Below are 22,500 nucleotides of genomic sequence, written 5' to 3'. Positions count from 1 at the left end.
GGGATATGAGAGGCATTTGTGCATACTGACACAACACACACCCTACTCTCTGAAGGACTGAGGACTCCTACGTGTATTTAGATAAATTCCAAGATAGGCTGAGGACAAACATCTCAAGAAACTATTTGTATAGAATGCAGAATCATATGTCAATTTGATTGATATTTGATACTGAATCAATTACCTTACTATCGCTTCTTTTATTAACTTTGAAAAATCCCAGAATTTTTTTCTTCTCTTTATCTGTCTCACCGTAGCCAAGTGATGATTTTCTAAAGGTTTCTGGGGAAAAAAAAAAAAAAAAGTACTAAGTTATTTTTCAGCATATGAAACATTAAACACTTTAAAAATATCAACAAATGCTTTTTTTACTCTAGTCTTAAACTTTAGTTCTTAGAAGAGAGCAAAACCATCAACTTTTTCTCTCAAAGCATTTGAGTCACCTCAAAGCCTCCAGCTGGGTTTATGAAACCTCTAAAGGTTCTTATAATCTTTAGTATTGTAAAAGCAAAACAAAACAAAACAAAAAAACCCCGAATAAATCCAGAAGTTCTAGGGCAGTATTGTGCAACAAAAAATGGGACTATATACCTAATTTTGCATTTTCCAACAGCTGCACCAAAAAGAACCAGGTGAAATTAATTTGAATAATGTTTTATTTAACCCAATAGATCTAAAATATTAGTATTCCATCACACAATCCATATGAAATGATCGATGAGGTGTTTTACATTCATTTTGGTACTAAGACTTCAAAATGCAATATGCACATCACAGCACATCACAGCTTGCACTGGCCACATGCCTCGTGCCTGATGGCCATGCCTGGCTTGTGACCATCAGACCGGACAGCACAGCTCTCAGGACTGCGACCTCTGTGCTAAACATCTGCTTTAAGAATTATGAGGTTGGCGGTAAAAACATAAACTACATCAACGGCTTCCCGGCTTGAGGAGCCCACTCGTTTCCAGAACGTGGAGTAACAGCGATGGTTTACCCAGGGGACATCTGAAAGAACCACGTCGGCTGCTCCATGACCCATGTCCCCAGATTTTTCTTCCTCTACCTCAAACAGGATGTTTTCCTTTCTCATTACATTCTCTAGGGGACCTGTTTTTTCTTCTATTGTTTTTTTTTTTACTCTTGACTTCTAAATCCCCAATCTTCTCCATTTCCTGGAGTTTTTTCTTCAGCGGGATTTTCGAGCTCGAATGGAAGCTCTGGAGTTCCAGATGGGGCACCGAAGCCCAGACGGGTCGGGCTGCTGGCGACACAGCCAAGGGCCATGGTGTCCAGGGCAAGGCAGGACGGGCGGCAGCAGCATCCCTGGGACCCTGGGCCACACCAGATGCCCACATGGGAGACTCTGGGGATGGGGCCCAGCACTCCCCACTCAACACGCACCCCCCCCCCACCCCGGGATGCTTAAGCTGTGGGGACCACACTTGACAGCCAGCGGAGCAGAGCTTAAGGACGCCGTCGTGCGGGTGTACTGGGCCTCAGTTTCCCCATCTGCAGATTGAGGATGACTCAGATGCCCAAGCCTGGCACCCTCAGTGCCACCACAACCATTGTGACCATTATTCATTGATCAATGACACTCCGGAGGCCACTCCAGGCCTTTGTCATCCGCTCATCCTGTTCTTCTCTTCCAAGGCACACAGATATGGCCAGAGGAAAAGATGTTTAGGTGTTGCTGAAGGACTGAAAAATTAATTTCCCCACACCGCTGCCAATTGCTGGACCGCCAAACCACTGGTGGAAAAACGTGGACTGGATTTTACAAACTCTGCCACCAAGATACCAACCCAAACCAGGTAAATATCGGTGAACTTCTCATCTGCTAACCAAGAATTGCATATTCCAACTCGAGAAGGCAGACGTGGAAGCCAGAGCCTTTGTGACATGCATTAACATAATACTGTCCTCCCAATGAAGCAAAAACCAAGCCCCTGAATCCCTGCATTCTGTCAGTGGCAAAGGCTCCGGTTTTAGTCCCAGGAACCAGGCCTCTCAGCTTCATGCAGGTGGCTCCAGCCGGGCCAATCAGCGGTCCCCACATCACATGACATCCAAACCAGCGAGGGGACCGGCTTCAGAGGTGAGGCATGCATCCCCCCGGAAACGCACGTGCACGTAGGGTTCACAGTTAATTGCACCAAAACCCTCTGTTAGGCCCAGAGCCTGTAGCAGAATATTCTGTGCTGCAGAGTAAAGCTATATGTGGACAACAGTATGCACCAACATGTATGTTTGTACCTCTGATGTTTCTAGAATTGACTGCTATGTGACACAGATGTAGACAGTGCAGGATATGACAGTGCCGGAGAGATGAGGGACAGAGGACACGTCACTGACACACAGGCTGTTACGCCAGCCACACAACGGTGAGACTGGATCACAAATTCAGCCTCTCGTTTCTCTTTCTGGACAGGGGGAGTGGCTGGTCTCCAGCCCCAGGACTGAGGCTCAGGCTCAGGGCACAGAGCCGCCCCATGGGGACCGAGAGGCCACAGCCCACAGCTGCCTGGCTCTGAGCTGGGTCCCAACCAGACGGTCTAATCTCAAAGGTGAGGCTCGGAGATTCTGGACTGATGGGGCCTCCTGTGAGCTTTGCGACTGGCAGGCACTGCGGAAGGACAGGCTGGAGGGCAGAGCAAGAGCTCTCGGTTTTCCTGACAGTGTTCCCATCAGCCAAGACCCGCAAGGTGCCCCGCCGGGTCCGCAGCCAGGCCTGGAGAAAATACGCAAGACCTAGAAGCCACGGTTCTAAATGGATGGCAATTTGAGTGTGGAATTTATTTTGTTTCAATTTACTCTCATTTACTAAGACTTAGATATGAATAAAAACGCAGGGGAGGTTGTGTCTCATCCGTTTGGAAGTTTCAAAGTGATTTGGAAGGTGATGCGGATGAACTGAGGGGTGTGGACGGATAGAGGATGCCGCAGGGGCCCTCGAGGACTGGCTCATTGAAAACGTCCACTTTTCCGGATGCAGAAATGGAGCAAGCCGTCGGGGGCCAGATCCGGGTCACCAAGCTTGTAAATGCAAGAGGGGAACTGGGTCTGCATTGCAGGGAAATGTGCACATTTGTAAGTGACCGTCCCCATCACGGGGGTCGTAAAAGAACAGTCAAAATAGCTCTGATTCACCTTCCCCGCTGCCCTCAGCCGTACAGTATCCCCAAATCAGATCACTCAGAACTGATCAAGCCTTCATATGTATGAGTTTTCTGCTTAAACCAACTATCTATTCATGGTGCTTCTTTTTTTAATTGAAGTATAGCTGATTTAAAACGTTCTGTTAGTTTCAGTTGGCTAGCTAGCTAGCTAGCTAGATTGATAGATATAGATATATAGATAGAGTGATATATTCTTTTTCAGATTCTTTTCCATTATAGGTTATTACAAGATATTGAGTATAGTTCCCTGTGCTATACAGCAGGTCATCTATTTTATTTATAGTAGTATGTGTATCTGTTAGTCCCAAGCTCCTAATTTATCCCCTCCCCCCTTCCCCTTTGGTAACCTTGAGTTTGTTTTCTGTGTCTGTGAGTCTGTTTCTGTTTTGTAAATAAGTTCATTTGTATCATTTTTTTTTAAAATTCCACATATAAGTGATATATCACATGGTATTTGTCTTTGACTTACTTCACTTAGTATGATAATCTCTAGGTCCATCCATGTTGCTACAAATGGCATTATTTCATTCCTTTTTATGGCTGAGTAATATTCCTTTGTATATATGTACCTCATCTTTACCCATTCGTCTGTCATGGACACTTAGGTTGCTTCTGTGTCTTAGCTGTTGCAAATAGTGCTGCTATGAACATAGGGGTGCATGTATCTTCTCAAATTAGAGTTTTCTCCAGATATATGCCTAGGAGTGGGATTGCTGGATCATATGGTAATTCTATTTTTAGCTTTTTAAGGGATCCTCCATACTGTTCTCTATAGTCGCTGCACCAATCCCACCGATAGTGTAAGAGGGTTCCTTTTTCTCCACATCCTCTCCAGCATTTGTTGTTATTTGCAGACTTTTTAATGATGACCATTCTGACTGGTGTGGGGTGGTACCTCATCATAGTTTTGATAGGCATTTCATAGGCATTTCTCTACTAATTAGTGATACTGAGCATCTTTTCATGTGCCTGTTGGCCATCTGTATGTCTTCTTTGGAGAAGTGTCTATGGTGCTTCTTAAAAGAGAGGCCCTCTCTTTGTAGCATCCATCTGCCCTGTATGACGGAGGAGGTAACAGGTGAGGAATATGAAGGGAGACCACTGTCAGACACGACACGTAGACTGTGGCTCCAGAACAAAGCCCAGGTTTTCTGCATTATTTTTCCTTCTAGAAACAGAGTCTAATGTTAAACACTTTACCAAACATGGACAGAAATTTCTATAAAATCCAAACACTCATTGGGATTTTAATGACCCTCTTGGAGTGTGTGTGTGTGTTATGTGTGTGTGTGTAGTCCAAAAGATTTATATAAGTCCCAATACATACGTGTGTGCATACACGCCTATGTACATATGCGCATGCATATGTATGTATGTATTATACATAATACATACATATATACAAAATTTATAAGAAATTAATGCAAAATTTGGACCAGTCATTTACATACTTGTCTATGACAGAAAAGGTCAGATTTCACAGTCCACACTGCCCCAGATTCTGCAGCAGGCAGGATGGACCCTGAGGGCAGGTAAGCACAGGTGAGAAGGGCACGGGGCCTCTCCTGCATGGAACCACTTCTGCTCTGCCCTGAAGTTCTGTGTTCATAAAGGGCCGTTTTCTACAATCAGCTCCCTCACTGCTCACCAGTCAGAACCACAGAACGAACCCTCGCCCAAGGGACGTTCTCCTCTTAGTCAACCAGGGCGTCAAGAGACCAAGCCACAACCTCAGGTCAGCCTGGCCAGACGCCCCCAGAGGTGCTGCCCTCCATCCCCTCAGGTCACCCCGTGCATCGTCCTAGCCCAGAGCCATGCAAGGGGCAGCTGGCGGGGCAGCGCTGGGCTCACGGTACCTCGGCAGCTCAGGGAAGGCTCCGACTGTGTTTTGGTCAGAAGAACTGGAAAAGGCAGGCAACAGAGAGTGAAGACAGGCTTCTTGACCCACGGCAGCACCTGACAAGGCCCTGGCCCCGTGTCAGCCTGGGCTGAGGCTGCTGCATCCCGCAGGAGAAGGCCAAGTGCAAAGCAGGCCTGCATCCCTGGCCTGGATCCCCTAGAATCCCGCAGCTGTCTGACTGCTAAGCGCCATCCCGGAAGCAGGTGGCAGCAAAGCCTTCTGCTTTCTCCAGCTGCCGCCGCCAGGAATTCCAGAACAGGGAGGGCCTCTGCCTACAACACATCCCCTGCCAGTGGCCTTTACCCTTCCCCAGGCAGCTGCCAGCTGGGAGGGGGCGCAACCCAAGAGGGGCAAAGAAGAGAGCGCCTCACAGACAGAAATGTTCTCTTCTCCACTCAAATGTCTGACCGTCAGTAGGATGGGATGGAGGCGTTTGGCAAGGATGATAATCAAATATTTCGCAGCCCACATGGCACATTATGGTCCAGACGAAAAGGATGTCGGCCACAGGCGGAGCACATCCTCGCCATGCCAGGTGATGCTCCTTTATTGGTCTGGGGAGGCTGCCGGGGTCCCAGGGCGAGGTTCCCCAGGAGGGTGCCCGAGGCAGTGCAGAGGAGGACTCAGGGGCTGGGGGACAGCTGTTTCTCCGCGTGCAACAGCGTGTCCTGCCCTGTGCAGGGATCAGAGGAGGGAGCTCCAGACTTAGGGCAGTTTCTGCTCTCTCCGCCTCACCCGTGTCCCCAGAAGACCACACACGGGCTTGCTGGGCCCACTCATTAATGCAGAGACTGGTTTCCTATGCTTTTCCCAGGTATTAGATTCTACAGCTACCTGTCAAGATATTCCGAGCGATTAGCATATAACAGAAATACTTGTTTGCAGAAGCCTTTTCCTTTCACGTGCTTAAATGTGGGGCAATTTTTCTTTTCTTGTCTTTCATTCTCTTTTTCTGTCTTGCCAAATGAAAGCTCTGTTTCCAAAGATTCCCAGAAACCAAATTTAAATAGGGCTGATATAACGAGACAGACACACCGGCAACATCCAGGCCCGTGCAGCAGGTGCTGAGAATCGTCTTCTCTGTGTTTTAAAAAGATACTGGATAAAACACAAGATGCATTACTCTCAAATGCCAGAACACTTTTTCCTGAAGGAATAAATAGTCTATGATCTTATACATGATTGAGCTAAATCCCTTTCTTGAATGTCAAATGAGACCCAGGGCCCAGAACCTTCAGGAGGAGATCTGGGGGAAGGGGAGGTTCCACTATGACCATTACAGTTTGGTAATAAGAAAATATAGATTTTTTTTAATTGGGAAAAATTTTTTTAAACTGTAGAAAAACATGAAAACTTGAATATGTGTGTATTTTAAAAGCCCAACCTGGTCAATATTTGTGAAATAAAAGCCAACGGATATCAAGTGAGCTCATTAAAATAGACACTTCTGTGAAGTCCATTTTAATAATTCTAAAGTCAAGGAATATTAACAATATATATATATATTTTTTTGGTCTCACAGTTGTTCAAATACAGTCAGCCCCTGTGTCAATCAGGGAAATCTGTTTACACAACAGCCTTTGTACCAACATTGGCCTCAAGCTGTCACTCAAGCCAGAGCCTCTTACTAACTGTGATCTCAGGCTGGTACCACATTCACGGGAGGAGAAGGATGGAGAGGAAGCATCTTGTGTTGTCTCCAGGGACTGAACTGCATTTGGGCAGGTTTAGGGAATAGCTAACTGCATTTTGCCACTGGTTTCGATTACGAGCAACGTTTGAGACTTGGGAGTATTTAATGGCAACTGAAAAGGAAATCCAGGAGAATACGGTTCACACGTGGCTTCTGAGAAGTTCTTTTAGAGCAGAAGCTCCAGTATTCTCACCTTTCCCCTTTTTACGTATCTCATGGAAGCTCCGGTATTCTCACCTTTCCCCTTTTTACGTATCTCAGGGAAGCTCCGGTATTCTCACCTTTCCCCTTTTTACGTACCTCATGGAAGCTCCATTATTCTCACCTTTCCCCTTTTTACGTATCTCAGAGAAGCTCCGGTATTCTCACCTTTCCCCTTTTTACGTACCTCATGGAAGCTCCATTATTCTCACCTTTCCCCTTTTTACGTATCTCAGAGAAGCTCCGGTATTCTCACCTTTCCCCTGTTTACGTTATCTCATAGAAGCTCACAGGAGACAAGGGGTAACGAGCATGCTCAGGACTGGGGGAAAGAGGTACAGCTACAGTCCATGTATTTTATTTCCCGCCCACTCCCGTTCTGGTTTGGACAGAATCGGAGAGGCCTGCAAACGCCCATCCCCACCGCTCTGCGCTACGACGCACGCGCGGAGAGCCAGCGGCGCCACGCCGGAGACCCCGGGTGGCCTCACCTCTCTTGTTGTCCCAGGCGTAGAGCTCCTTTATCCCCAGCTCGTTGAGGGACTTGGAGAGCTCCAGCTCCTCGCCGGCCACGTTGTCCCGGAGGAGCACCACGTGCTCGGGGCTGACGTCGCACTTGGCGCAGATGACGGGGAGGACACTCTGCAGGGGCACCTCGGGGCTCACGCGCACCACCGCTTTCTGCGTGCGCAGGTAGTTCACCACCAGGCGCACCGTCTTCTGCAAGACACGGCGGGCAGAATTCCGTGAGCGCATCTTCCCACGGCTGGGTGTATACTAGAATGGAGCAGGGCACGATTTTGTGTGGACCGGGTCTTTCTTCCAAAATTCAGTGGGTCGTGGGGGAAAGGGCACACTGAACAGGAACGGCAAATGCCTGGAAAAATAAATTTACCTTCCAATCTCTTTTGCTAATGAACAAACTGCCACCAACATGGGGAAATGGACAGCAGTGAGGGTCTCAATTTGGAATCTAATATACACACTGTCTTTCAAGGATTGTAAACAGACCTGAACACAAGGCACTAATACATTTTTTAAAGGGAAGTGGTTTGGAACTCTTGTGAACAATCCAATTTAAAGGGAAAAAAAAACCTCACAAAACATCAAATTTTTGTTTAAGAAGCCAAAATACCCACATAAATATATTAATATCTAGTATCATAGATTTATATGAATATTGACATATATACACTACACACATGTATTTTAAGCTAGAAAAATATAACATACACTAGACATACAAATATAATAGGCATATAATAATAGATATCATAATCAGAAAAAAAAAACAATCAGTTTGACTAAAGCTGATTATACATGTCTACAGATAAAGTGACCCATCAAAAATGTAATAGACTGAAGTTTCATGCAGTCAACTTCTGTTTGGTCTTTACTGATCACCAACATTGTTCTAAGATCCTGGGGAGTGGACACAGTAAATGTGTATTGAATAAAAAAAAACTGACTGAGATTTATCTCATCCCTTTCCAGTCTGAGTGCCAGGGTTTGATGAATTTTAGGAGGAAAAATGGAACCATGGATCTTTTCCATGTTTCTTAAACTGGAGTCATATATTAACTTGGGCTCACCTGCCCCTGGGATTTGCAGCTGGGGTTCAAGATGGCAAGAAAAGCCACAGAATATAAAAAGGGTTTATTTCCTTAAACAGTGATTTTAATTGAAGAATTAAGGAAAACTCAAAGTATAGACAGCACCCATGAAAAGTTATTAACCACTTAAACCTAGAGGACATGACCCGTTGGCCAAACTACCATGTTTAAAAATGGGGAAATTTAGTAGGCACTACAATAATCTAAAAGAATGAAATAGCATTGCTTTCAACTGGAGAGGAAAGATCCACAACAAAGCCTTATTAAAAAGTACAATAAGCTGCTGGAGTTACCTTTAATCAATACTCAAAAGCCTGGAATCTATGCATAAAATAGTATCCAAATTGCAATGAGTATTTCTGACATTAGTATTTCAAAAGGGAACCCCTTTCTGTTTCCTCTCTCTAGGAAGACGTTTACATCGTCTACATATTCCAACCTCTGCCGTGGATAGGAAGGCCTCCAGAACTCAGCTAGAACCTTCAGGACTAGTCCAAGAGGGTAGACATTGGCTACCTGTGGTTATTTCAATGAAAATTAAGAAATGAAAAGTTGTTTTTCCATCACACTAGCGGCATTTCACATGCTCAGCAGCTACATGTAATCAGTGGCTGTCACCTTGCCGAGGGCAGAATTATAGACCACTTCCATCTTTGCAGAAAGTTCTGGTGGATGGCTCTGCTCTAGACTGGTTCCTCTTCTTTGGCATCTAAAGGAGCAATGCTACACAACAAACATTATTCAATGCGGTGAACTTCGGTCTCCTAAAGTAAACTCAGTTTAGGGTCTAACTTAGCCCACCGCGCAAGTGGAAACCTCAACTGCAGCGTACGTTACTTATACAGCAGGGGCTCCGCCAGCCCCTCCTCAGCACCTCCAGCACCCTGGGTCACAGGGAACTGCGTATGGCCTTCTATGACAAAGGGTCCCTCGTGCTACTGACCTCAGGCACCTTAGCGGGGCCGGCCTTAACCTTCGCTTCAGGAACTTTTTCTTTCAGAAATACGGTATGCGCATTCAGGGTCCCAACCAAAGTATTTGGCTTAAAATTCAAAGGCTGTTGAGTTTCTGAAGACCGGATCTCCAAGGCATGGTTGGACGGATTCAGGTGATTCTGAAGGCAAAGTTCAACCAGTAGGTCCATCATCGCGTGACTGAAAGAGAGAAACAAATCACGGTCATGGGGAATGTTTGCACTCTCCCTTCTGCTAGCTGAGTGGGTTAAGACAAATGAACCAGTGGGTGAATAAGCAAATTGGCCATCCGTAGGAAGAAAGAAAACAGCTTCTCGTTAATTCCTCAAGCATGACTGCACAGTGATATCTTAACACTTTCAATACTAATAAACGCTACTGAAAGCACCATCAAAATCAGAATAGCTGGGAAAATATTTACATTTCTAGTTAAACCCATGGATACGTTGACCTGAATCCTATAAGGTCAGCACAAATGATATTAACATATGGGCATAAGGCATTAAATTTTCAGTTATTCACAAATATAGTGTATCTTAAACACTGAAATTTTAAGTTGAAGAAGACAATAGCTTTCTTTTTAGCTAAAAAGTATGCTTTTTCAAGACAAAAAATGAAGAAAATTACCTTATTTGAATTTTTATAATTTCTAAATTTTAAAATTTTTAATAATTTTTATAATGTCTCCCATCACAGATCATTATTTACTAAGGGAGCCAAATAACAATTCAGATTGTCCCAAAGCATGAAATAATCTCATTTCCATCATTTATATTCACCTGGCAGAATGTCTGTATATTTCAAACTGGCCTCGCTTTTCCTACACATTTCCTGAGCAGTAGTGCATAAACACCTCATGAAAGCATACGTCCTTTCCTGTGATCTATTTCTTAATCAGGAACTGGCACGGCAATAATTTCAGGTCATAGTGATGCTTTCCAGGTGTCTGGCGCTCAGGGGTGTGTACACCTGGGACTCATGGTGCACCTGTAAAGGCACAGGTGCCAGCTTCCGCCCACCATTCGGTCATCACTCACCTTGAGGGCTGTGAGCTGCGGGGGCCCTGACACTGAACTGTGAAACCATAGGCAAAGGTGCAGAGTACCCTATTTCCCATTCACTTGCTAAAAATATCAATAATGAACTAGTGGATACAAAACATTTCCCAGCCATCTCCATGACAATACTTCCTCCCACCCGATATCCAGGAAGTAATTAGGTAACAGCCTATGTCTTAACCAGGGGACCCTGGAATCACCTGGGACGTTTAGGGGGCTCATCACCGCCCTGGCTCCCGGGGACTCTGAAAGGACACGTGGTGGGGACAGGGCAGCGCTAGCCCTCACATGGGCCACGCGGGTGGGCGTGCTGGCTAATGACGCTGTCAGCTCTGATTCCCTCGGCTCCGGGATAAAGATCATCTTTCTCTCAACGACAAGCATAATGCATCAGAACAGGCAGCGACATCACCAAAGACTCCGAGACACGAAACTCCATGGAAAAGCCTCAGCACAGAAAACAGACTTCTAACGATGCTAAAATAACGACCTCTTCCTTGTTACCACGTACTATGTTTCCTCCACGGCCCAGAGCCATTCTGTGCAGGTCACACTGTTCCCACTTACCCTCACCAAGCCTGGGGGGTGGGGACCGCTATCCCCCAGTTCCCATGAGGGGGTGGAGCTGGGGTTGGGACCCTGGTCCCATACGATGTTGACTGTCACTTCCCCTCTCTTACCTCCACCCACAGTCTATTGCCACCAAGTAAACCAATAAGGATAAATTCTCAAAGATTTGAATTAATCTTAGAATGTTAAACCAGGAAGAACACCAAAGCTACTGATGTAAACTTCTGTTCTTCTGATTCAATAATTGGTAACATGTTTGAAACATCAAATTTGACCTTCTGAAAGGGAGCAGGCCAGCTCTGGGGCTGGAGGGGTTTTCCTGCATCACAGAGAATAAACTCTCCTCGCCATTAACAGAAGCTGGGACTTATTCTCGCACGGACTAGCCGAGGAGTGATGTAGTATTTGGTTCCTGTCCGGATAAAGAATTGGGCGCCCAAATCTCTACCCTGTGTATCGAGTGGATCTCCTCCACAACTGGCCGATCGGTACCCACCCTGCTGCCCTCACTCTTCCGTGACCCTAACGTAGGACTCGGCTCTGCCCAGTGAAAGCTCTTTAATGATGAAGCTGCAGTGACGTTTTCAACACCTGAGGGTGGAAGCGTTTCTCAACAAAATGTTTGGTGGGACTAGGGGAGGGAAGGAATTCCCAAGCAGAAAATTCTATGATGCTGGAGGCCTATTTCCTCAAATTTACTATTTGGGGAAGGGGGAAGCACAAACAAAACAAAACCACTGTAAGACCATGATAATAAAACTCAACGCCATACCCGTCACGGTACGTGCTTAAATTGTTCAAAGGGCACAGAGGCCATTACCACTTCAGCCAAGGGGACAGCATCTCTTCCCGGGGCTGGAACCCGAGCCACGACAGAGGGTTTCTGCAGGAAAGCAAGGAGGTTTAGGACGTGAGGAGAACTCAGGCTTTGAAAGCTGTCTGTTCTGCAGGCCTCTCTCTGTGGCTACAGAGAGTGACAGACCCCATATCCTAATGCAGACTGACCCGGGCCGCGTTGAAGAAGCTGGACACACAGCGCAAGGCCAAACGTGAGCACCTGGGTCCCAAAGCATGAGCTCATTTCGCGTTTCCTGCAGGGCCTTCCACTCCAGTGATTCCTCCCCAGGCCCATTTAAAGCATGATCTGAGGACCTACTTTCCAGCACAAGCTTTTCTGGACAGTGTCCTCAGAAAATGGGGTGAGAGTTGGCTGGCCTTTCTGCCACTTCCATCGCACCATGGAAGTGGCTATTGGCTGGCATTTTAAGCCACCAAACTCCAAAAGAGCCAGCCAGTTCTGTCCTTGATGCTACTGGAAAAAGCCACCCAGAAGGAAGAGGAAACCACAGCACAGTGGCAGCACCCGATGGCAGTCATGGAGGATCCGAGCTGCTGTGTGGTCCCCGGGGGTTTGGATTCACCGGACCTCAGCCTGCAGAGGATGAGAACTTCTAGCCAGGAATCCCTGCGTGCCCTCCACAGGGCCTCAGCAGGTCCCGGGGCCCCTGGGCCACAGGAGAGGACTTTCTGGAGACGGGAGGTGGCTGCCTGGTTATTCCTGCACCCCCTCATCACCTCGGGAGCCGGACACCCCTCCGTGACTCCCACCTGCCCCCAGGACGACCAGCACCGCCTCTGATGCGCTGGCCCTTTGAAGAGGGGTCGGGCGTCTTTCCCCCAGAAGCTGGTTCGATGAAGGGACTCCAGAGGCATCCTAGGACCACCCTCACCACTGCTCAGACCTGCCTCTCTGCCCCGGTCTCCTCCTCGGTGAGGGCAAAAGGATTGTCCATCCACCAGTGAGTCTTACGTCACCCCTAAGTCACTGAGTACAGCGCCAGGCACATGGTGAGTGAGAAGTGTTTGCTGAATAAATGAGTGAATTGGATCCTGTCTTTGCTGTTTGCGGTTGTATGTGGTGAGACGTTTTCCCTGGCTCAGCGCAGAGCATCTCTGTCTGGATGTGGCTGGACCCCATCCGGCTCCCAGCAAGTACCAAGATATACTCGTTTAAAGCAGTACCCTCAGGGGATTGCCCCAGAAAGTTTCTGCAGTCTTACAAAGAAGAACACTAGGCAATCAGACACTCTCAGAGTGTCAAGGAAGACTCAGGTGAATTAAAGAAACTGACCACACCATCATTGCTAAGGACCCCAAGCACGGCCTCTGGTCTCAGTGGTCCCCCTGTATGCATGATGCTATGGACAAAATCATCTCCCCCCACATTCACACTGATCCCCCAACTCCCAGTGTGACTGTGTCTGGACATGGGGCCTCTAAGGACGCAATTAGGGTTAAATGAGGTCATAAGGGTGGGTGCTAATCTGATCGGATTTGTGTCCTCAGAAGAAGGGACACTGAGAGCTCGCTCTCCCTACAACCCCACCAAGAGGAGGTCGTGTGAGCACAGAGCAGGACAGTGGCCGCCTATGACCAGGAAGAGGTCTCAGCATGAAATCACCTGCCGTCACCTTGACCTTGGGCTTCCAGCCTCCAGATTGTGGGGAGTAAATGTCTGAGTTCAGGCTGCCCCATCTCTGGCATTTGTAAGACCGCCTGAACTAAGACAAAGACAGACACCATTATCAGGGTCTCTGCCTCCCTCTCTGTAATCCCAAGTCCCAAGTTCAAGGGAAGAGTAAAAGGTAGTAACAAAGAGGACTGGTTACCCCAAACCACAGTAACAGGGGCGGTGGGTGGGTAATGACACAGATCTTTGGGGTTTCTCTCCATTGCTCCTCAAATATCCTTTTCCTTCCAACTTTTTAATCTCTGTTTCCCGAATGAATCTTAAGTGCTCCCAATGTAAGGATGAAATTTATTTTTCAGCATATTTTTTTTTAGGCGCAAAAAAGTATTTTATACAGTATATAAGCTTCTTTTGCTCATTCATTCACCCATTCACTTAGACATTAGGTCCTACTGTGTGCCCAGCTGTGGGGATTCAAAGGAAATAAAATATAGCTCTAATTCTCATTTGGTCTATCAGAAAGATTTCACATTTTTAAGGGTGATTAAAAGAACATGCAGATTGCAGCCTTCCTTGAATTACACATTCAAAAATTCAATACTGAACACATCTACAGGTAATTTCTGCCCGTCCTGAGCGTCTTCGGTATTATTCCTGCAGTACTTGACATCAACAGCACAAAGAAAACAGATGGGAATAATTTCAAATTTTATCCTTTACTTTGGATATTTATCGATTACGTTATATTGATACTTCAAACTTAAAGAGAAAGATCACTTGGGTTTAAATCTAAACAAAACACTATTCTTGCAGCAGAAAAAGGGATTTCCCTCCTCTATTAAGTAATTTTTAAGTTATTAAATTTATTTTTAAATTTAGAAAGTAAGTAGAATTTTTCTAATTTTTTTCTTTAAAAAATATTACTTTACAAATATGTAGAGATTTCCAAAAAATGGTTTGCGTGAGTCGGTGGTTTCCATAAGAAAAACCTGGTCTTCTTTCAGGTGTGGTTCTTTTTGAAATCCTGGCAGAGAGCTGGACAGGGCAGGGAACAGCCCATGCCAATCCTGCGCTCCCTAAATGCAGAGGGCACGTGGGGACCAGGCTGTTTGGGAACCACATGGGAGTCAGAGAGGCCAAGTCCCATTTCCATTTGGCTGGGCTGATGGATGGACCTCTTCCTTCTCCGAGGGAGGGCGCTTCCATCTAAATCACAAAGCTTGCCTTGGCCGGGCTGCTGGGGCTCACTGAGATGCTTACACTAACCTACGACTCCCTCTTGCTGCCATCATGCCGGCGAGACCCTGGGCTCACTCTCGGGGATCCCGGGCTCATCCGGATACGCTGACATCTGGCAGAGCCATGGCACACACAGCAGCAGGGGTTCTCAAAGTCTAACGTGTGTTCCGGAAGTTCAAGCGTGTTAAAGCCCAGATCGCTGGTCCCACCCCGGGGTTTCTGATTCACTAGGCCTGGGCAGGAAATTTGCATTTCTCACAAGTTCCCAGGTGATGCAGCGGCTCTTGGTCTGGGGCCACACTGAAAAACTACTGCACCCTCGGTACTCATGAAATGAGCATTGAGTACCTAGCAATGACTGGATTAAAAGGTGCCACAGTGTCAAGTGTACAAATCACGTTAAGGTCGCTACTTCCAGATACAACGTTAAAACAAACAATCTGCGTGCACTGTCAAATCACAGACTGGTTGAACGGGCCTAGTTTCTTGTGTGGGATCAAGGCCAGCAGGTGGGCCGAGCCCTGGGTAAGGCAGACTCTGGTGTTACAGAGTTAGAGCAAGTCCAGTCTGGCAGCTTCACCTGGCAACACAGAAGCGGGACATGGCAAGATGCTAGCAGGGCCTGCCCAGAGTGGGTCTATCGCCCAGAGGCTGGGCTCTGGGTATGAGGCCAGGGTCACTGGCAAAAATCCAGTCTTATGGCCGCTTAGGTCCTGAGCCCATCAACGAGGCACGAGAGAACAAGCCGCAGCAAAATGACCAGGGGTGCCTGCATCTCAGGCACACGTCAGAAGCCCGGTCATCAGGACGACGGCACCAAATCAGAGAGTTGGTCACATCCTCACAAAACCTAAATGTCACCAGGGGCCAGGCAGCTGCCCCAGCCTGCAGGGGGTCTGAGTACGTGACCAGAGGGAGAGAGGGTGTTTTGCCGATTGGAGGGACGTGCCTTCTCCAAAGGCGTCCAACTTGTAAAACTGTTTAAAACACACTGCTAGTTGGAACACCTCGACCTGGAGAGAGGGATTTCAGAGGCTGCAGCCTGACCGTTATCCTGGCGGCATGGGATGTCGTGAGCGGTTACCTGGACAGGTGTGGACGGGCCATCTCAAAAAGCGGTGCCTTCTGTTTAGGTTCTGACCACAGAAACTTGTGTTTTTCTTAACTCCAACCTCAGCATCTTTGACCGCTATCTTGGAGGTCATCTGACTTGAGAATCTAGAGCCTCCTGTATCCAGGTCATACAGGAGCAGGTTTTTCTATGTGCTTCTCACTTGGCAGGTAAGTCAACCAGCCCCCTGGGGGACCTGGGACACAGCCCGGATATTTTTAAAGTTCCCTGTTTGTGCTTATTTTTAAAACGCACGTGAAATTTGCATGCTACCTTTAATGTAGGACTATTGTTCACTATGCGTAAGTTAAATTAACGTTCAGATGCACCAGCTTTCTCCTGACTTGCCTAGCGCTGGGGTGGAACCTTGCATCCCCAGTGGCACGTGCAGTCTTGTTAGCGGCAAGTGGAGCCGTAGGATGGCTTCCAGGATACACGCTGGGACCCGGCCAGCCCTCGTGTCCAGGCCGCGCATCTCCCCTTCTCAATCCGGGTTCCAGCAGCACTGCACTTCCGCCTTCTTGCACAAACTGGTCCTTTTGCAAATGCTATTTATTTCCTTCTATTTGCTGGGATGTCCTCCTCCTGGTGTCTCATGAAAGCTAAGTGTTCAATATGTATTTTGCTCAACGAATAAATGATCATTTTCATTTTTTTAGTCTATCGGGATCTCACAAAATGAGACTGCCTCTCAGGACGACTGGTTTAGCACCAAATCCAAAACCATAACAGCACCTTTTCACAGGATAAGCAAGGAATTGATAATCTATGGTCTGCCCCTTAACCAGGCTATTTCCTCATAGGAAAGATTCTCATAAAGAAACTTAGTAACTGGAGGCTGTTGATGACATTCTGCATGTGACAGTAATTTTTTTAGCTTCTCTTAGATTTAGCCCAAACAAACAAAGCCTCAACAAGGCAGAAACATTTGGGAGGTAGTCACTAGAAATGGTGAATTAGGACCAGTGAATGATGTTCAACGAGATTCACCTCTAGTTAATGTCACCAATAAGGGCTTGTGTCCCAGGAATTTTCTCTGGGAGGATTTTTAAGGCAGTGAAAATACTCTGCATGATACTATACTGGTGGATACACGTCATGATACATCTGTCCAGACCCAGAGAATGTACAGCACCGAGACTGAACCCTGATGTAAGCCATGGACTTTGGGGGATGATGGCGTGTCAGCGTAGGTGCATCAGTTAGAACAGAGGTACCACTCTGGCGGGGTATGTGGATAACGGGGCAGGTTGGGTGCACATAGGGGCAGGGGGTATATGGGACATATTGCTGCTTTCCTCTCAATTTTGCTGTGAACTTAAGACTGCTCTGAAAAGTAAAGTCTTTTAAAAAACGGTATCCTTTAAGTGGAAATGTAAATCAAGTTAAACCAAGCCTGTTATTTGGAGAATGGTCCTCTTCTGGCAGCATCCCCAGCATCAAAACTGCCCTTTCCAGCTTCACCCCCTTCACACACTGGTGCTGGAGAAGAGCCAGCTTCCTTCAGGCCCTGGAGCCATGAGCTCACAGGGAGCAGGGTTCAGGCCACGGGGCCTTGCTGAAGCTGCAAGCCAACCACACACCTGCTTTCTCTGTAGGGAGCGTGGCCAGCACCTTGATGGGCAGGTGATGGAGGAGAGACCAGGGTTGGGCTCGCTCACCCCTCCCCTCCCCTTCATCTCGGAACGGGTGAACTCTCTCCAGAAGGGATTCGGAGGACGATACCTGTGCCATGGGAGTCCTGTGCTGTTTTACAAGGCCGGGAACCTGCAAATCCATGCGCGGTTGTAAACTTGGCTATTATAAATGGGGTCTGACAGCCCACAGAGGCAGAATCGCAGGACTGAACATGGAGAGAGATTTCCTCTATCCTGCGAAGGAAAGGCTTGCCTTCTCCTGTCCTGGGCCCCTTGGGCTTGCATGCCAACTGGACATGAGTTAATTTACCACATCAGAATGACACGGACCCAAATCTCGATTGCTTGACACCATTTATGAAGCTCCCTTTTGGCAAAGGGCATTTTCTCTTCAAAGACCTTCTCTTGACTTGTCCCCGAGTTAGACTGATGGGACCAGCGGTCTCCTTGCAGTGGCCCTGAGCAGTGCTGGTAGCACCCATCCTAAAAGGGCACCAGAGCATCTTCCTTAAGAAAGTTCCAGAACACCCATTCCCATGTCTCATCGAAGAACATACTGAGACCTCTACTTATGTTTCTAAATCCAAAGGAAACTTTAAAAAAAGAGAGAAAGAAAAATCACTGTCATATGCAGAATGGAATCATCAGACTCCAAGTACTAATGTGTTTTCCTTGTGAGAATCTTTCACGTTTGGAAAGGTGGTTAAGGTGCTGACTGTAAATTATAAACGACTTGCTTATCCTGCGAAAAGGTGGACATGTTCTCTGATAAAATGGAAGCGAGAAACCACACTGATAAACGTTTAGTAGATCTGGTTTCAGCAAGGGTCAGGAATGTGACTTCGGCCCACTCTTGTATTATTGAAGAGTAGGACACATAAAACCAATTCCCAAAGCAAGAAGCTGCAGCGTCAGCAAGTTACAAGCCGCTAAGGGAGACCAGAGGCTGCTGCAGGAAACCCTTGGGGAAGGGATGAGTATTTACTACTTAGAAAAGAGAAAAGTATTTTAATACTTAATCTCTACAGCTGAACCTATTCTCACTGCTGCACTGCAAAATGGCACAGTGATAACTTCTACTTTGAAAGAAAAAGAAAATTAAAGATAAACTCGGAAGAATGTGTTCAGTTTGAAAACATTTTTCAAAATAATATTTTTAATTTACAAGTGGGCATTCTGTCTCTCCTCATGCACCTGTAAGATCGGACCTGTGTATTATTTAAGACATGACCCATGAGTCCATTTTCTTAAAAGATATGTAACTAGACAAAGAAGTCATGGTTTCACAGGTGTACATTTAGCCACAAACTCAAGTTGTACACATGAAATATGGACAGTTTTTATATGTTAATCACACTTCACTAAAGTGTTTTTTTTACAACTGTAACTAGAAATTGGGCCAAAAATATAAGAATGGTGAGTCAACTGTAATACAGTCACTAATAAAATTACACTCGTCTATTAAGGTAGTTTGTAAACCTATGATAATATGGCCTGCTTCTCAAGTTAAAGTTAAGTGGGAAAAGCGTATTTAGAACAAAGATCCCTCTGGAAAACAAGAAACACAGACACTTTAGAAACCTGAATATCTCTTGCGTGAACCCTGCGCACAGAAGCTACTGCCTTCTGCGGGTCTAGGCCACAGGGATCACGGTAAGTCCTAACTTTTGGCTCCAGAGTCTTCTGCTGGTGGGCTGATGGCCACGGGGAGGAGCCCCACCAGAGCCCCACACCCCGGTGCTCCCTGCTGGTAACACTCTGGAAAGCTGCTTTGCATCCCCTTTCAGAGTTCAAGATGTTGTACTCCAGGTACATATCACTGCCTGGAGAAACATTCCTTAAATTTTTGTACACATAGCCCATAAAATAATTTTAAAAACCTATGTACCCCTTTGCCAGTAAATTGTCACCTGGAATTTTCCTTATAAAATTTAATAGTTGCAAAGGATGTAATATCGGGTAGAATCAGAATACTAAGATTTTAACATAAAACTGTTGTATCGGGCTTCCCTGGTGGCACAGTGGTTGAGAATCTGCCTGCCAATGCAGGTGACATGGGTTCGAGCCCTGGTCTGGGAAGATCCCACATGCCGCGGAGCAACTGAGCCCGTGAGCCACAATTACTGAGCCTGCGAGTCTGGAGCCTGTGCTCCGCAACAAGAGAGGCCGCGACAGTGAGAGGCCCGTGCACCACGATGAAGAGTGGCCCCCGCTTGCCACAACTAGAGAAAGCCCTCGCACAGAAACGAAGACCCAACACAGCCATAAATAAATAAATAAATAAATTTAAAAATGGTCCACATCAAAAAAATCTTAAAAAAAAAAAAACAAAAACTGTTGTATCACTATTTTCAATGTACCCACAAGAATAAAAACACCCAGAGTGATGTGATTTCCACCATTATCCATTTTTAAAATACTCGAGCAAACGGTTTTTTAAGATTTAAATATTTCATATCATTTCCTACCTTCCTTGGCTTCCTAGAAATATGACTCCCATTCACTCCTGCCTCAGAATTATACAAAACTATTTTTAAGCTTGAATGTTTTTATAATTGAACACTCTATCATATTCTGCACAATAAAATGTCTAAACATGTAAATGGAATTGTTTCCTGTGATTTTGTTAAAATTTTTTATTATGGATTGAGTTAATAACAGTAATGCAGAATTGCTCAAACAGTATAATTACGATCTATTTTGATAAATATCAAACATCAAGTTAGAAATTCTATGGGTAATAACACCCTTCATACTCTTAGTGGAGTATTACCAATGCTTCCGTCCTGCCTCTTACGACTGGGAAGCGACGGAAAGAAGAACCAGCGTTTGAGCTCGGCCACAGGCACCTTCGCAGGCAGATCAGCTCCCAATGAGGGTGCGGGTGGGAATCGAGGGTCTGTAAATCGATTCCCGTCAGTGTCAACTCCACGGGTCGGATTTTATTCCTTCATCTAAACCTGCACTGTTTCCATTTGGAAAATTGATAACTGACGGTACTCATACTTCCGAGAGTCAGTCCGTAAGTGGACCCGAGGATGGTCACTCGGGGGGGCTGCCCCCCGGCTGTGTAACTTCAGGGCCAAGGATGCCGGCCCCACCTGTGGTGGTGGTCACCTCCTTGGAGGTGCTTATGGGCCTGAGAGGCCCCTTCCTTCTGAGCCCACCTCTAACAGGAGTGAGCTGCAGTCCTAAGGATGAGGGTGCACGTGGTGGCCCAGCTGGCACGCAGCCGGGCCGCCTGCGACACTGCAGGCTGTCAGTAGGCCCAGATTTACACCCCGAGGCCCTGGTCCAGCCCAGCGCGGGGGGATGCGCCCACGCCTCAGGTCTCGGTGGATCTGCAAACTGGACGGCAGAGCCCTCCTCGCCGCGCGGGGCCCTTACCTGCCGTTGACCACACTCGTCTTCTCCAGCCCGCTAGGCAGCACCACGGTCATGGCCACCACCCTGCCGTCCAGCGTCTCCGTCCTGCCGAGCGGGTTCCGCGGGGGGCTGGGGGACGCATCGCGGGGAGGTCTCTGTCCTCTGTGCACGCTGGGGGTGGTGGGCCTCCCGGGAGGGGGGGGAGCACGAGCCTTCATCTTCCTCCTTGAAAGGCGAGAACAGGAAGGACTGAATGAGGTGGCAGCTTCCAGCCCAAAGTTAATAAGTCACCTGTCAATGGCCAGCAGCTCCTAAGGACCTTTCCTCTTAATTGTCCAGTCTTCTAAGTGCTTAAGGCCTTCTGAGTTGCACAAACTTTTAAAAATCAATATATTACAACAAGGACCTACTGTATAGCACTGCGAACTATATTCAGTATCTTGTAATAACCTAAAACGGAAAAGAATCTGAAAAAGAATATATACATATATATACATATACATGTATGTGTGTGTATAACTGAATCACTTTGCTGTACACCTGAAACATTGTAAATCAACTCTACTTCAATTTTAAAAAATCAATATATTAGCGCTCTTCAACATAGAGAAAATGGACAACTAAGAAAAGTAGAGGATGCATCATTTTTTTAATTGAAGTAGAGTTGATTTACAATGTTGTGTTAATTTCTGCTGTACAGCAAAGTGATTCAGTGATATGTATATATACATTCTTTTTTTATACTCTTTCCATTATGGTTTATCCCAGGATATTGAATATCGTTCCCTGTGCTATGCACTAGGACCTTGTGGTTGATCCATTCTATACATAAAAGCTTACATCTGCTAATCCCAAATTCCTGCTCCATCCCTCCCCCACCCCCCTCCCCCTCGGCAACTGCCAGTCTACGGTCTATGGAGGACACATTTTTGAAAGTAAGTGTTCCTGGAAAGAAACAGCCTAAAATGTGTTCCCCTCCTGGGAGTGGGCTGGGGTGGTAGACTTTGCTTGGACCAGTCCTTTCTGAACCATTGACTGGGTTACAAATCCCAGCTAATTAAGGGGTCTGCATTGCTCTAGCTGAAACCACTGCCCCAGCTCTGGATCCACAACCAGCTGAGGATCTGGAGTCCATGGGTCCACGGTATTGAGGATGTGATAGGACTACATGAGGAGGTACTAAAGTAGCCAGAAAATCCACCAGACCAACACCCACAGACACGGGCACTGTGGACGGAGGTGGCAGTTTAGTGGCAGGGGCTATGACTGATGGTATTTTAACACGCCACCTGCTCCCCCTCTGTTTTCACCTTATTTCTGCCTGTGCTTTGAATTCTCAATTCACCTTGTAGATTCCTAAACACCTGTCAATAAATCACCCACTCTGACAAACATTTTTAGAAATTCTTGTCTCCTCCACATTACTCAGGGGAGGCAACTGACCTTACTTTGTGTAGGTGTTTTATTTTATATTTAGGTAAACAGG

The 22,500-nt window shown here is 46.6% G+C and overlaps 1 protein-coding gene across 9 annotated transcripts in view; it reads right to left on the bottom strand.

Moving 5' to 3' along the window:
• COBL (cordon-bleu WH2 repeat protein) overlaps positions 1-22,500 on the bottom strand; it is a 272,457-nt gene that overhangs the window by 159,744 nt on the left and 90,213 nt on the right. For 6 of the 9 annotated variants that reach the window (XM_059934339.1, XM_059934334.1, XM_059934332.1 and 3 more), the window contains exons 2-6: positions 21,036-21,239; positions 9,533-9,743; positions 7,468-7,696; positions 5,039-5,083; positions 185-282 (exon numbers count right to left, since the gene is read on the bottom strand). In XM_059934339.1, the coding sequence (XP_059790322.1) occupies positions 185-282; positions 5,039-5,083; positions 7,468-7,696; positions 9,533-9,743; positions 21,036-21,239 (787 nt within the window). The remainder of the gene's footprint in view (positions 1-184; positions 283-5,038; positions 5,084-7,467; positions 7,697-9,532; positions 9,744-21,035; positions 21,240-22,500) is intronic. The other 3 variants (XM_059934336.1, XM_059934340.1, XM_059934333.1) reach the window with 1 other exon arrangement.

This window comes from Balaenoptera ricei, chromosome 9 (genome assembly GCF_028023285.1).
Source record: "Balaenoptera ricei isolate mBalRic1 chromosome 9, mBalRic1.hap2, whole genome shotgun sequence".
Lineage (NCBI taxonomy): Eukaryota > Metazoa > Chordata > Mammalia > Artiodactyla > Balaenopteridae > Balaenoptera > Balaenoptera ricei.
The sequence above is the reverse complement of the archived record's forward strand: the minus strand, read 5'-3'. Positions and strand labels throughout refer to the sequence as shown.